General features: G+C 44.5%; 2 protein-coding genes across 5 annotated transcripts in view; one reads left to right on the forward strand and one right to left on the reverse strand.

Moving 5' to 3' along the window:
• LAMP1 (lysosomal associated membrane protein 1) overlaps window positions 1-8,132 on the forward strand; it is a 32,932-nt gene extending 24,800 nt beyond the window's left edge. For both annotated transcript variants that reach the window (XM_073350412.2, XM_073350402.2), the window contains 5 exons: window positions 886-1,136; window positions 3,410-3,532; window positions 5,911-5,980; window positions 6,179-6,349; window positions 7,171-8,132. In XM_073350412.2, the coding sequence (XP_073206513.2) occupies window positions 886-1,136; window positions 3,410-3,532; window positions 5,911-5,980; window positions 6,179-6,349; window positions 7,171-7,310 (755 nt within the window). In that variant the 3' untranslated portion in view covers window positions 7,311-8,132. The remainder of the gene's footprint in view (window positions 1-885; window positions 1,137-3,409; window positions 3,533-5,910; window positions 5,981-6,178; window positions 6,350-7,170) is intronic.
• Window positions 1-15,795, reverse strand: part of GRTP1 (growth hormone regulated TBC protein 1) — a 97,661-nt gene that overhangs the window by 18,740 nt on the left and 63,126 nt on the right. The window lies entirely within an intron of this gene.

Consider the following 15,795-nt stretch of genomic DNA (forward strand, 5'->3'; position numbering starts at 1 on the left):
TCTCATTGGAGCTCCCAGGGGGCCACTGGTGCACATAGGAGCCGGAGCGGGGCCATGCTGTGGCTTCCAGGAGCCATGTGGAACAGCCCCTGACCCTGCGCCCAGGCTGGAGCGGGGCCGAGCCACATGGTGCGGCCCCCGACCCCTCTCCCTGGTGGGGGCTCACAAAGCAGCTCGTGGGATAGATGCAGGCCGTCGTTTGCCCACCTTTGAGCTAGATACTAGTAGTGATGCCATGGAAGTGCTCGGGAACGCCACTGGTGCTAAGCAAGTCCCCAGCTGCCAGCTATTCAGTAAGACCCTCAGTCCCAGAATTGTACTCTACTAGAAAATGGCTTTCAAGGAGAACACAAGGACCAGCTTCTGCTTTCCAGTGTGCTGGCAGCCAACAGACTAGGGCTGCAACATGAGCCTAGCTATGTATATGCCAGCAGAGGGAGCTAGCTGCATCATGATAAATCAGGGATACGTGTAAACTTGATTTGATGAAAATAAGTAAATGTCAAACTAATGGATGGATAGCTTCTATTTCACCATAAACTGCTGTTCTGCTAAAACTAATAGAGTAGGGATGTGTCATCTTGATACCTGAAATAGAATGGGTTTTGAGAAACCTCCTTTTGTGCTAGGCACAAGGCATTATGGAAGAAAGTGAAGCTGACCAGCTCTGTATTGAATCTACTATAGTAAAAAGTAAAAGATTCTTGAATTTTTCAGTTGGTGGTAATAGGTATTAAGACTAAAACTCCTTAAAATAAGGGGATGTTCATTCTCTCCTCTCCCTCAAAGATAAATTAGTCTTAAAATCTTTCTGTTGTGTGAATGACTTCCTTGTAATTTTGTGCAGTTGTAGTTGATTATCACCTTGTACTCTTTTCGTTCCAGAAACTCTGTGTGATGCAGATAAGACGCCCACTACTCCGGCAGTCACTACAACAACAAGCCAGGCACCTACAACAACAAGCCAGGCACCTACAACAACAAGCCAGGCACCTACAACAACAAGCCAGGCACCAACCTCACCTCCACAAAATCCAGGGACTGGGAAATATAATGTGACTGGTACAAATGGGACCTGTGTACTTGCTCGTATGGGGCTACAGCTTAATGTCACGTATCTAAGAAAAGATGGAAAGGTATATCTTGTTTGATTTGTACACTAAAACCTTACACAGCGAACTAGTGAAAATATTGCTTCCCTATGCTTCGTAGACTGGATTGAATGTTAATAGTACTCAATTATGGTTCTCCAGTTGAATTGTTTAACACTTTAACTTGATAGAGTGAATATTCAGACAATACAGAATTAGTGTAAACTTGCTATGAATAGTGTGTTCCTGATGTACTGGGAGCTGCCCTGAATAAGACACTTAAATATGTCTCCATTACATAGCAGTACTCTATAACCTGAATATTGAAATCCAACTAAAATATATTTGTTCAAGCCATAGAAACAGTTGAAAACATCAAAAGGAGAATCTGGAAAATGAAGATGTTACTTAAATGTGTTTGCCTCATTTAGACACACAAATTAGTGTTTGAAAATGAGGCATCTGAATCTGAACAAACTTTCAAATTCTGTGCAGACAATTGACAGTCCTTTGATACTATGCTCTTGCAATTTGCTGAGTTTCACAGTCTGTAATTTCCAGTTTCACACAGTTTCAGCCAGTGTCAAAGGCCAATACACGTGAATTTGGGGGCGCAGAACTGGTTCATAGACAAACTTAGTAGTCTTCCCTGTAACTGTATTTTTGCAACAGAATCTATTGGCTCTTTTCAGTCTGCCTCCTGCCTACTCTTGCTTCCTGGCTCCCTTGGCTCTATACTTTGGCTGCAAAGCTCAGCTCACCAGCTTTGGTGTCAAGTCTGTACCTTCCTACACACATACTTAGTTCATTAACAGGTCTGCTGGAGGGGAATAATTGGGAATCCCACTCTGGTAGATTGGGCTCTTCCCTGGCAAACCACAGTAAGACTTACTGGACAGACCAAAAGCTCCCATCCTTAGGGGACTTTGGTTGCAAGATCCCTTTTGCTGGTCCATGATTTGGATGCAAGTCAAAGGAGATGATTGCAGTCAAACTTTGGATACTGTGAGGTCCAAAAGGTAAGATGTGAACTGCTTTGTGGATGTTAACGTTGCTGGTGACTTGCTTGACCCCTAATGATTGTATTGATGGGAAATGCATTTCACAACCTTAGCTGTAAGTTACAGGTCACCTGTATGGAATCTAGTAAGCCATTTCCTGCAACATGAACTTCTAGCCCCACTGAAATGGTTCACTTGTCCCCTAATGCAGTGGCTCTCAACCATTCCAGACTACTGTACCCCGTTCAAGAGTCTTGCATACCCCCAAGTTACACCTCACTTAACTACTTGCTTACAAAATCAGACCTAAAAATACAAAAATGTCAGCACACTTACTGACAAATTGCTTGCGTTCTCATTTTTACCGTATAGTTATGAATCAATTGGAATATAAATGATGTACTTACATTTCAGTATGAAATTTTAGTTCGTACTGACTTCGCTAGTGCTTTTTATGTAACCTGTTGTAAGACTAGGCAAATATCTAGATGAGTTGATGTACCCACTGGGGTATGAATAACCCTGTTTGAGAATCATTGCCCTAAAGAATAGTAGGAGTTTATAAAAGGTCTCTTGTAGGGCCAGCCAACCAGTAAAATTCTACTCCCAAAACCTGGTTCTCAAGAGTTCTAAGTATTGCTGAGACAGTTTGGTGATTCCTCCTTACCCCTAGGTTGGGTATTTTGCCCTACATCAGTCAAGACACAGGTGTTCAATCTTGCCAAATTACTCTTGTAAGAATTGTTGTTTTATCAGAAAGCTTGTATGCGCACATTTCTGATTCAGTCCAACAGACTTAAAACCTTTACCTCCTAGCACTCTGCAAACAGGATTGTCTGAAATGCTGAGGTGTTACTGTTGTGTAATTAACCCTTTCAAACTGTCTTGCCTTTACATGAGTCAGTAATCAGCAAGATAATCCCTTATGGCCTTTGTCAGTTTTCCTTCATGTGGAAGCAGAAGAGCATTCATATGGTTGCTTTAATCTAATTTAATAAGCCTTAGTGCATTGGTGGTGATGGCTGATGTTTCCATCAGGCTCCTTCAATGCAGTACTAGCTTCCTTAGCCGCAACATGTTTTAGCTGGAAAATACTGTTTCAGACTGTAGCCAAGGGTCTGGGTCTTAAGGAGAGCACGGCGAGGCTTGAATAGTGGTGTAAGCACAAGGAACCTGTGGCCACATAACCAGCACTTTTACATACACATGCAATTTTTCATGCATCTGAGGGGAAGCCAGGTAGAAATGAGCTGAAAACTGAGGCAGGGTTCACCTCTTGCTGTAAAATGTAATAACAAGCCCTTCTCTCCTCCATAGACTGGATTGGATGTGCTGAATATTGTTCCAGTGAATACATCTTTCTCTGGGAGCTGTGACCATTCCTCTGCCTTTCTGAACCTGACTTTTGGGAAAACCAGACTTTTATTCCATTTTCTACTGGTAAGGGTGTTTAAATGTAATATTGTGCACAGCTCTGGCATGCTTTTTAGATGTGACTAAATTGTTCTGGACTCAAGATAGGTTTATTTTTGTTTTGTTTGTGACAGTCTTTTTTTATTCCAAAAAAGTTTTACATCCCCTACTGAATGTATAACCAAGGAGGAGGGGGAGGATTTTTTTAAGTAGAAGAAATGTTGGGAAATAAAGGAGTACTCTGATGGACAATTGCACAACATATTAGTAACAATGAGACTGTTGGTAGCTCTGTTACTTGAAAAAACCTTTAGGGGAACAGACTGCTGTAAATAGGTGTTTCATCTAATTATATATGACCAGCTTGCAGAAGGAATTGGATTCCAGGCCTCCTAGTTATACTGTTTACAACGCATGACCGGTGTACCTGCTGCTTCGCTGTCTTCTGCAGTGATTTGTTAGGTACAATGTTTCCTTTGTTGCATCAGCAGCACATGTGACAGAAGGGTTGATCGCTCTTCTATTTCCCAGGTGGGGGTGTTTGTATTTGCTCACTGACTTGAGCAAATACGATCAACCTGAAATTTCTAACTATCAGCCTTTAAAGGGACAAATTGACTTTGGCTTGAGTTAAAGCCATTCATGTAGGTCCTGGCTCTCTAGCCCACTGGTGGCCAACCTCTGGCTCCGGAGCCACATGCAGCTCTTCAGAAGTTAATATGCGGCTCCTTGCATAGGCACCGACTCCAGGGCTGGAGCTACAAGCGCCAACTTTCCAGTGTGCCGGGGGGTGCTCACTGCTCAACCCCTGGCTCTGCCACAGGCCTTGCCCCCACTCCACCCCTTCCCACACCCTCCCCTGAGCCTGTTGTGCCTTCGCTCCTCTCCCCCCAGAGCCTCCTGCATGCCACGAAACAGCTGACAATCTGTGATCGGCAGGGTGCTGAGAGGGAGCTGACGGGAGGCTGCTGACATTACTGTGGCTCTTTGGCAATGTACATTGGTAAATTCTGGCTCCTTCTCAGGCTCGGGTCAGCCTCCCCTGCTCTAAGGCCTTCCAGTGAGCACTTGTGCTGTGTCCTTGCCTGTATTTTAGAATAATTCCTCACTTAACGTTGTAGTTCTGTTCCTGAAAAATGCAACTTTACACAAAACGATGTTAAGCGAATTCAATTTCCGCATAAGAATTAATGTAAGGGGGGGGGGAGGTTAGGTTCCAGGGAGAGGGAGATTTTTTGTCTGGCAAAAAAAAAATCAGATAGAGATATTTTAAAAAATAACACACACAGTAAGTTTTAAACAAACAATACTGTACGCAGTGATGATGATTGACTCCACCACCTCAACCAAACTTCACAGAGGGTGGGATGTTTTCCAGGAAATGCCTTCCTGCTAAATGATTAACTAGCAATTGGCTGGCCCTCAAGGGTTAACTCATTGTTAATGTAGCCTCACACTCCACAAGGCACATGAATGGAGGGAGGGGAGACAACATGGCAGACAGATGCGCATTTCCCCTTTAAGTAGGCTGACACCACTCTTAAGTACACTACCTTGTTAAGTTAATCAGCAAGCTGAGAGCCAGCAGCTGCTGCCAGGAAGTTCCCTCTGTTCTCAGCCCTGTCATGTGTCCCCCCTGCTCTATGGAGATGGGGTAAGCAGGGTGCAGGAGCAGGGGGAAGGGGGACACCCTGACATTAGCTCTCCTCCCCAAGCAAGCAGGAGGCTCGGGGAGCAGCTCCAAGGCAGAGGGCAGGAGCAGCACATGGCAGTGAGGGGGGATAGCTGAACTGCCAGCAATTGATAGCTTGCTGAGCAGCTGCTGCACAGGGAACTTAGGGGAGTGGGGGGGCAGCAGCTGCTGGTCCACCCTGGTTCCAAGCCCCCACCAGCTAGCTGCAATGGGATGCTCTTACTGCAAGCAGTGGACAAAGCAGGCAGCTGCCCTATGATGTTAAAGAGAGCATTGCACAACTTTAAATGAGCATGTTCCCTAATAATCAGCAACATAACGTTAACTAGGATGACTTTAAGTGAGGAGTTACTGTACAGATTCCCATGCTGACCCAGGATGGTGGGTTGTGCTTTTGATGTGGTGTTGAGTGTCTGTCCTGTTTACCATGTTCAAATGCTAACTTGGTAGCTCTTCAAAAAGTCTCAGGGCATTTTCAGCCTGACCACTTTACCTAGCATATTCTTCCCTAAGTTGGATCCCTCTCCAGGGTTTTTGCTAAAACTGTAGTTGGTATCACATTCTAGAATGTCTTGGGTTTTTGTTTTGGTTTTTTTAGTGAACTCGGCAGTTCTAATGAGGGTGCATTAAACTCTTCAATCGCAGAACTACATTGTACTTTGACTGTTTAAAATGTTATGTATGGATGCCAACTTTTTTTTTTTTTTTTTAGAATACGAGTACTGATAAGTTTTTCCTGCAAGGTGTCAGTGTCACCACAACTTTGCCTTCTGAAGCTAAAGGTAAAAGGATTTTTGTTAAATAAAGTCATAGACTAGCTCTATAAATATTAAGGGAGCCTCGATATGTGCACACAAATACTGAGGGCGAAGTGCGGGGGTAGGGGGAATGTGTGTGTTCTGGTTTAACAACTTGAATTTTCTTAAGCCTTTGCAGCTTCGGTTTTTCAGATGTATTTTATGCTGCTTTTTGTTGCACAGAACCAAAGTTTGAAGCTGTTAACAACAGCATGAGTGAGCTGAGAGCTACAGTGGGGAACTCCTATAAGTGTAATGCAGAGGAGAAACTTTGGGTCTCAGCCGGTGCCTTTGTCAACTTATTCGATGTTTGGGTCCAGGTTTTCAAGATAGAGGGAAACCAATTTGGAGCAGGTAAAAAACTGCATACATCTACACTTTAAAGTGTTGTTAAAGGTTTTACTGAACTTGCATGTTCTACTGATTTAAGCATATTTTTTCCAGAATCTAGTCTTTGGAGTTAGTAGCCAGTTGAGTAAATTCAGCTTGGTCTAAGCTCCTATTCACAGCATGCCTCCTTACAACTGTGATTCAGACCAACAAGTACAGCTAGCTGAGTGTCTGTCTGGATTAAGGCTAGTGCATTACGTGTAAATAAATGCAAATTTCTTGAAATAGTGCATATAAAGACAGAAGCGCACAATTGTGCACAGAAAAGTTTGTTTAGAAGATCTATAATTAGAACACACCAGTGTTCTCTTGGGCAATCGTACCAAAGGAACAAAGATCTGAAGCTGAGTTCCCAACTGGTTAAATCATCTCTATGGTTATAGTCACAAGGGAAGGTGTTAGGTGAGAGTTGTGTTTTGGGTAGCTAGGAAGGAGAGGCTACTTGTGGCCTTGTGTAGTATTGGCTGTATTAATTGTGGGAAACTTGTACATATAAATCCACTATTACACTATGTGTACAACGTGTGATTTACTGCACAATCAATACTGTTTATCAAAAGGGTACAACACAACAAGCTGTTCGTTACTGATCTTGAAAAGCAAGCTGACTTACAGTGGCTATGGTAAGGGAGCTCCTTCCATTGTTGCTGGCAGGCTAGAAGTTAACTGGCTCAAGTTTAGGATTTATCTATATGCTAGGAGTAGAATCTTCCAACATGAAATCAGAGTTTGGTACCTTTCCTGTCAATGGACCAGTGCCTAATGTGAATTTTTTTCATCTACAGTGGAAGAATGTCAACTGGATGAAAACAACATGGTGATCCCTATAATTGTTGGCGCAGCCCTTGCTGGACTTGTCCTGATTGTCTTGATTGCTTATTTGATTGGCAGAAAGAGAAGCCATGCTGGATATCAAACAATCTAATGACTTACACTTAAATGAATCCAGGGGTTGATAAAGAGCAGTTGCAAGAAGTGGATAAATTAATTTCCCCTAAACTGAGATTCCTTATTATAAGGGAGCACAGTCTTTTACAAAATGCTTCTTGTTAAATTCTGCTTCATTAAATGTGAATCCCATCTTGCAGCATTTAACTATGCATGAAGGAATAACCTCTCAAATTCTGGTGTTTAATTTTGCTAACTGGTTAAATATTTAACTCCCTAAGAGTGCTTTTCTGAATTGGCATGAATTTAATGTCAGTTAGAAATATTCCAGACTGGGGTGTAGCTAATTCATTCACTCAGATTTAAGTCTAACAAAGGGAAGTTTTCACTGTTGGTACTACTACCCTCCTGTGATGAAGTTAGTAATTCTGCTGATACCTTTTAAAGTAAGTAATGACTGACCAATCAAAATCTAAAAATTAATTCCCCTGCCCATGTCCCCTCATCTGTGTTTTACTAAGCTTTAGACACAGCATATGTGGCATCTGCAGGGTATGAACAATGCAATACTCAAATGTTCTAGGAACTCATATTTACAATTGGGCAATTCCATATTTGATGCTCTGCCAGCTTAAGAGCTGGCCCTTTTTAAAATATAAAATGGGTTTGGTTTTTTTTTTGTAAAGTGAATTTCAGTCTCTTCTGGTGGATGTTGCAGTGCAATCCTGTTACTGCAGATATGTACAAGATCAATTTAATCTGCTGACTCTCTTGCTTAAACTTGGCTGGGGTTGTACACTAAGGATTTGTTATGTATGCATTGCCTATAACAATGCTAATAAAGACACGTTTTTCTGTAGAGTGTCCAGTACCTTTCTACATAACATTGCTCTTGCTTTTTTTAAAAAAATATTTGATCAAATAGTGAAGCTGCATATACTCCTTCCTCCTCACTTTAAAATAATCAGGGTAGGTGTACTCCTCCTTTTAATCAGAGCTGTACACCATTGGTTGGCATGGGCTTCTGCACAGGTTAGAGATGTTTGTACATATCCAAGGTCACTGCCAGGCTTGTGATGCTATATCTTCACTGACACTTCTAGCTGCACTAGCTAGAACAAAACTATGGCAGGTATACCTACTCATGCTGTAGTCCCACTTCTGTTTGCAGCGTACCCATCAGGTTTACATTAACTAAAGTGTTCTAAGTAACATTGAAATGACTGGATTACTATTTCAAGGAGTAGTATAGCATTATAGGGAGTCTGGGAATAGCTTGACTTTCTACATTTTTCTCTGGCAGGAAGATGGCCAGACCTCTTTAAGAGGAGATGCATCCACTGGGTGGGGGAATCCTTTGCCATTTTGGAAGGGCTGGTCATTTGTGGCAACTCACTACATTCAAGCAGATCAGAGCTAGTTTTATTACAGACCTGCCAAAACTTTCCATTTCTTCTCCTACTGAGGGGCATAAAATCCTCTAATTGTGCAGGCCCATCCCTCTTTCAGGGGAGTCTGACTCCTGCAGCAGTTGCTGAGGTCTTGCAACACAATTCTCCCTTGGTCCTTTTTTTTTTTAAATAGGAGTTGGAAGCTGTTTGTTCTTCCCCAGTTCAAGGGTGTGTTGGGACAAATTAGTAACACTTTTAAGTGTAAATGAAGTCTGAAAGATATGGTCTGGGCTACTGAGGTGGTGTGGCCATAGACTTCACAGTTCAGCAAAATAGTTGGAAGAAGCAGAAATCTGACAGTCTCTACTGCACCGGTGATGCATCTTGCAAAGGAAGCTAGGACTGTGGCTTGCTGAGCAAAGGGTCTGTTTCTCATGCACGACCAGGTTGATGACAAATGGTGGCAGGGTAAACTGCCCACCTGTATTAGGCTCTCAGAACCAGCACTCCACCCCACCAGTGTAAAGCTTCTGGTTTACAGTTTAATACGCTCAGGAAGCCCATTGTAGAATCCTGTGCAAAGCATCTCTGTTTATATGCAAAAAGAAAAGGAGGATTTGTGGCACCTTCGAGACTAACAAATTTATTTGAGCATAAGCTTTTGTAGGCTACAGCTCACTTCATCAGATGCATGCTGTGGAAAATACAATAGGGAGATTTTATATACACCAAGAACATGGAATGACAGGTGTTACCATACACACTGTAACAAGACTGATCAGGTAAGGTGAGCTATTACCAGCAGGAAAGCAGGGGGCAAGAAAGCCTTTTTTTGTTGAAAAATTGCCACTTTTAGGTCTAATCAATCCAGACCACACCATGTGATCCATTGTCTACAGCCAAGCTCTACCCCCTCAGACAGAGACAAACACCTACAAGATCTCTATCAAGCATTCTTACTACAATACACACCTGCTGAAGTGAAGAAACAGATTAACAGAGCCAGAAGAGTACCCAGAAGTTACCTACTACAGGACAGGCCCAACAGAACACCACTAGCCATCACCTTCAGCCCCCCAATTAAAACCTCTCCAGTAGATCAAGGACCTACAACCTATCCTGAAGGATGACCCATCACTCACAGATCTTGGGAGACAGGCTAGTCCTGGCTTACAGACATCCCCCCAACCTGAAGCAAATACTCACCTGTAACCACACCACACAACAAAAACACTAACCCAGGAACCTATCCTTGTAATAAAGCCCATTGCCAACTGTGTCCACGTATCTCTTCAGGGGACACCATCACAGGGCCTAATCACATCAGCCACACTATCAGAAGCTCATTCACCCGCACATCTACCAATGTGATATATACCATCATGTGCTAGCAATGCCCCTCTGCCAAACTGGACAGTCTACATAAAAGAATAAATGGACATAAATCAGATGTCAAGAATAACATTCAATCTCTTTGGTCACTTGATTACAGACCTAAAAGTGGCAATTCTTCAACAAAAAAACTTCCAAAACAGACTCCAGTGAGAGACTGCTGAATTGGAATTAATTTGCAAACTGGATACAATTAACTTAGGCTTGAAGAAAGACTGGGAATGGATGTGTCATTACACAAAGTAAAACTATTTCCCCATGTTTATTCCCCCTTCTCCTCCCCCCACCCCCATTCCTCACATGTTGTTAACTGCTGGAAATGGCCCACCTTGATTACCAGTACAAAAGGTTTTTTCCTGCCCCCTGCTGGTAATAGCTCACCTTACCTGATCAGTCTTGTTACAGTGTGTATGGTAACACCCATTGTTTCATGTTCTGTGCATATAAAATCTCCCCATTGTATTTTCCACTGCATGAGCCAGTGAAGTGAGCTGTCGCTCACAAAAGCTTACGCTCAAATACATTTGTTAGTCTCTAAGGTGCCAAGTACTCCTTTTCTTTTTGTGGATACAGATTAGCACAGCTGCTACTCTGAAGCCTGTGTTTATATGCTTTACCCACTAACATCATTGCTCTTATATTTAATAGGTAAAGCAGACTGATTGACTCCTCAAGCATTACCACTTAGTGTTCCCTAGGGCAGGGCCAAGGCAGAATACTGAAGACTCAAACCTGCCAGCATATGGTGGATAGAGGCTTTCCCTCATACAGCCATTTCATGGTCACTTCAGAATATATTTACTGTATACATTATCATGAACAGACAGAGCTAAAAGTCAAAGCAATACTGTAAGAGAAACAGGCAAAATAATTGGAGAACTCTGTTCCAAGTAAGCATTACAGTTAATGCAGTGGCAAATGAGAATCTGGAACAGACTCAGCCCAGAAAAACATCCTTCAGTTCAGAGCAGAGGGATCAATGAGTATCACTACTGACTGGGGGGGGAGCAAGGACAAGCCTACACCTTCTTGAAAAGGGCATAAGTACTCCCAGGGAAGAAAAGGTAAGTAACATCAAAAGGAAAAGTATCAAGAAAATAAGATTTTTGCAGCTCTGGTATAGGTTCAAAAGCAGCAGTGAGGCCTGTTGCTTAGGAAATACACATTTAGCTCTAACCTGAGAAAGTACTGTCAATGCATCTAGGAAGGAAGGAAACTTGCTTTAGTACATCCTGTTAATTACTGGGTAGAACACAGTTAAAGCTTGAAGTCCACTGAGCCACCAATCACCTGCTGAGAATACAATGGGACCTGTATTGTTTTAGAAGAGTTAGCAAGGTGGGCAGGGAGACTCCTCTAAGTTGCCTACACTGCTCTGATGCCAAGCCTTACAAACAGCCCACAATAACAACCTCTCCTACTTTGCTCCCTAGCATCAGTCCATCCGAAACCTGAGATGTTTGAGCTCACACTAACCACATACAACTTTGAAGTACTTACACCTTATATATGGTAATGACGCTGCTGCTTCACACTTAATGAGCTGATCCATAATCTGTCAAATACAGTAAAAGGAAGTTCTTCAAGTGATGGTCCCTGTCACGGTTCCTCCCCCACTCTGAACTCTAGGGTACAGATGTGGGGACCTGCATGAAAACCCTCCTAAGCTTATCTTTACCAGCTTAGGTCAAAACTTCCCCAAGGTACAAAATATTACACCTTGGACTGGCCGCTACCACCACCAAACTAATACTGGTTACTGGGGAAGAGCTGTTTGGACGCGTCCTTCCCCCCAAAATACTTCCCAAAACCTTGCACCCCACTTCCTGGACAAGGTTTGGTAAAAAGCCTCACCAATTTGCCTAGGTGACTACAGACCCAGACCCTTGGATCTTAAGAATAATGAACAATCCTCCCAACACTTGCACCCCCCCTTTCCTGGGAAATGTTGGATAAAAAGCCTCACCAATTTGCATAGGTGACCACAGACCCAAACCCTTGGATCTGAGAACAATGAAAAAGCATTCAGTGTTTTACAAGAAGACTTTTAATAAAAAATAGAAGTAAATAGAAATAAAGAAATCCCCCCTGTAAAATCAGGATGGTAGATATCTTACAGGGTAATTAGATTCAAAAACATAGAGAACCCCTCTAGGCAAAACCTTAAGTTACAAAAAAGATACACAGACAGAAATAGTTATTCTATTCAGCACAATTCTTTTCTCAGCCATTTAAAGAAATCATAATCTAACACATACCTAGCTAGATTACTTACTAAAAGTTCTAAGACTCCATTCCTGTTCTGTCCCTGGCCAAGACGACTACAGACAGACCCAGACCCTTTGTTTCTCTCCCTCCTCCCAGCTTTTGAAAGTATCTTGTCTCCTCATTGGTCATTTTGGTCAGGTGCCAGCGAGGTTACCTTTAGCTTCTTAACCCTTTACAGGTGAGAGGAGCTTTCCCCTGGCCAGGAGGGATTTCAAAGGGGTTTACCCTTCCCTTTATATTTATGACAGTCCCTCTATGTAATCCAATCACCAGTGCACCCTGGACCAGAGGTGGAAGGCTTTCCTAGCAGTGTCCATTGACCCAGCCATGCCTCTTCTGTTCCCTCTTACCACTGCAAGGCCTGAGTCAGAACCCCTGTGCCTTCATGCTCTTAGCCTTTTCACTAAGGGCATGTCTATGCTACAAGCTCAAGTCAATTATGTTAGGTCAACTTACAGCCACTGCAGTAATTACTGGGGTGGCATGTCCACACTAAGCTCCTGTCAGTGCTGTGCATCCTCACCAGTAGCACTTCCACTGACTTAAGAAGGGCAGCGTGTCAGAGGGGACTGAGGACCTGAGCTCGCTATCCCACGGGCTCCAAGCTTAGGAGTCAGCACAGCCAGGGTCCCAGTAGGAACCAGAGCCTGGGCAGCAGCCTGGCTCCAAGCAGAGCACCTGGGGGCAGTTGAGCTCTGGCTGGAACCTCCCACCTTCCCCAGGGTGACAGCTCAGCCTGTGAAATTGACAAGAATGACAATTGATGGAAGCCACCTTGAGCATCTACACGGACACTGCATCATCCTAACTACACCGCCATAAGCCCTATGCCTCTCCTGGACGTGGAGTTATTATGGCACTGTAATAGGGAACTTACATCCACAGGAGCAAGGCTTGAGATAAGCTGCCTTAGGTGGACTTGACTCAATAGCGTAGACCAGGCCTAAGAGAGTAATCTATTCCCTTGTGTCTAGTTTCTTGTTTGGGATTTTTTCAGCATAGTTAGTGTATATAGTACATGGAGTTAGTTGCTAATCAGCGATAGTTTGTCCCAATTGGGACTATGCCCCACATTCCAGGGTTTAAAACCTGTGTTTTGTGCCTGTGCTCATTCTCCATGAGCAATGCGCCCCAGAGCTGCCACTATTGCCTCAGGGAAGCTCATATCACCAATCACTGTGCAATATGTACATCTTTCCTGCCCCAGATGTGGGAGGCACAGGAACGTCATCTCAGGGTATCTCCTAGAGGAAGCCACAGGATCACATGCACACACTGACCTGGGACCATGAGAATCACCACTGCAGCATCCGTCACTGCCGGTAAGGTTCCTCCCACACCCTGGATTTGGCCTCACTGGCACCCCCAGACAAGCCTGCTTTGCAACAGAGCCACAGTGATGGACCTACGCCACAACCCTTGCAGTGCGATCTGCTGTTCTCTCCCTCCTCGGATGTATGGTGGCCTGCACCTACATGACACTGCACTGCCTCCAACCGTGGTTCCTCTCCCTTTACAGACACCACATGGACCATCTGCAAGCAAGTCATCACCCAAACAATTCTGGCTTCCCTCACATGGTGAACTGACCCCTCCAAAGTTATGGTCAGCACCCCATTCACCTCCCCCATCCTGCAAGGGAAGCGTCTGTTGTGATGGCCTGCAGGATGAGGGAGCTACCCAGACCATCACACAGCACAGGGCATCTGTACACTGCGAGAGGCTGAAATCCACATAAATGTCCTAGAAGTGTGGGCAGTTCATTTAGCATGCCAGGCTTTTCTTCCTCTGATCCAATCTCAGCACTGTCAGCTACTCTCAGACACTATCGCAGCGATCGTCCACACGAAGCCATCCTTTGAGACACTGGCAACATGCTCCCTCTCCCATCTAAAGGTAAAGTTCTTAGTAGCCATACCTCAGCTGGACAGGCCAGCCAACTAGCAGCCATGATGGTTGCCCCCCCCCCCCCACACACACACACACCATATTCCACAAGGATAAAGTTTCTTTATGGCTTCACTCTAAGTTCCTCCCAAAGTTGGTGTCAGAGTTCCACCTCAGTCAGTCTGTTCACCTCCCTGTGTTCTATCCCAAACCGCACACCTCCCATGTGCACAGGAGCCTTCACTCCCTCACTGTCCATCATGCACTAGCATTCTACCTCCACAGGATGCGTGCCTTTCGAGCATCCATGAAACTCCTTGTAGCCATTGCCAACTGGTCCAAGGGCCAAGCCCTCTCTTCCCAATGAATCTCCAAATGGGTCTCCAGGTGCATCCAGGAATGCTACACGCTATCCAACATGTCACCGCCTGAGTTATAACACACACTACGCGATGGCAAGCAGCCCCATCTGCATGCCTAGCAGACATCTCATGGCAAAAGATCTGTCATGCAGCAACATGGAGCTCAGTTCACACCCTCACATCCCACTACACCATCACCCAGCGGGTGGCTGAGGACCCTACAGTGGGCCGTGCCGTACTGCATCTCCTCTTGCATCCTCACATCCACCTCCATGCTGATTACTGCTCACTACTCACCCATGATTGGAATACATATAGGGACCATCACTCAAAGAGGAGGAAATTACTTACCTTTAACTGAAAGTTCTTCAAGAGGTGTGGTCCCTATTTGTATGCCAATACCCACCCACCCTCCATCCCCTCTGCTGCGGACAGCACTACTCAGTGGTAAGAGGGTCACTGGAGAGGCATCGGCCTGCACGGCCTATTATAATCTCGTCTAGGAGCACAAGGCTATGCACGATGCATGTTCAGGTCAATGTTCAGGCACTGCTAGGAAAGGACACCTACGACTGGAATACAGACAGGGACCACACATCTCGAAGAACCTCCAGTTACAGGTAAGTAACCTCCTCTTCTATCCTGAGGGCAGAGGAGAGTAGGCTGAGCAGAGGCTGCAGCAGGAAAGCGGAGAGCCAGGCATATAGGACTGACCAGTCGCTGACAAGGAATCAGCAGTTACCACATCAGGAAGTGTGGGCTAACTGCACATGTGGAGGGCAGGATGAGACTGCAGATGGACTGGCAGGCTAGAGGACTGATGACTGGCAGGCACTAAGTCTGAGAAACCCCATGTGCTATGGTTACTTTTCTGCCCCTCTCCTGGACTGGCCCCAGGGGGTGGCTTAGGAACAGTCAGGCTCATCTTTTATAATAGTGTTTAAAGAAAGGTAAATGTAGCTTAATGGCAGCCCTGCTAAAACACTCCTGTTGCTTCCTCAGAGCATTGACAGATGCACCCAGGCCTAAAGTTGATTGCTTAAAACAGCTGCAGCATTTGTCTCCAAGCTTGTGGCGGACAGCACCATACCACACACTGAGGGGGTGACCACTGTAACAGCTCAGTTACAGTAGCACACGCATGACAATTCCTGATTTTACTGTGATTCATCCCCCTACCTTATCCCTCTCTAGCTTCAGAAAGGTGATATAACCTACCCCT

The sequence above is a fragment of the Lepidochelys kempii genome, chromosome 1 (assembly GCF_965140285.1).
Source record: "Lepidochelys kempii isolate rLepKem1 chromosome 1, rLepKem1.hap1, whole genome shotgun sequence".
NCBI classification, from domain to species: Eukaryota; Metazoa; Chordata; order Testudines; family Cheloniidae; genus Lepidochelys; species Lepidochelys kempii.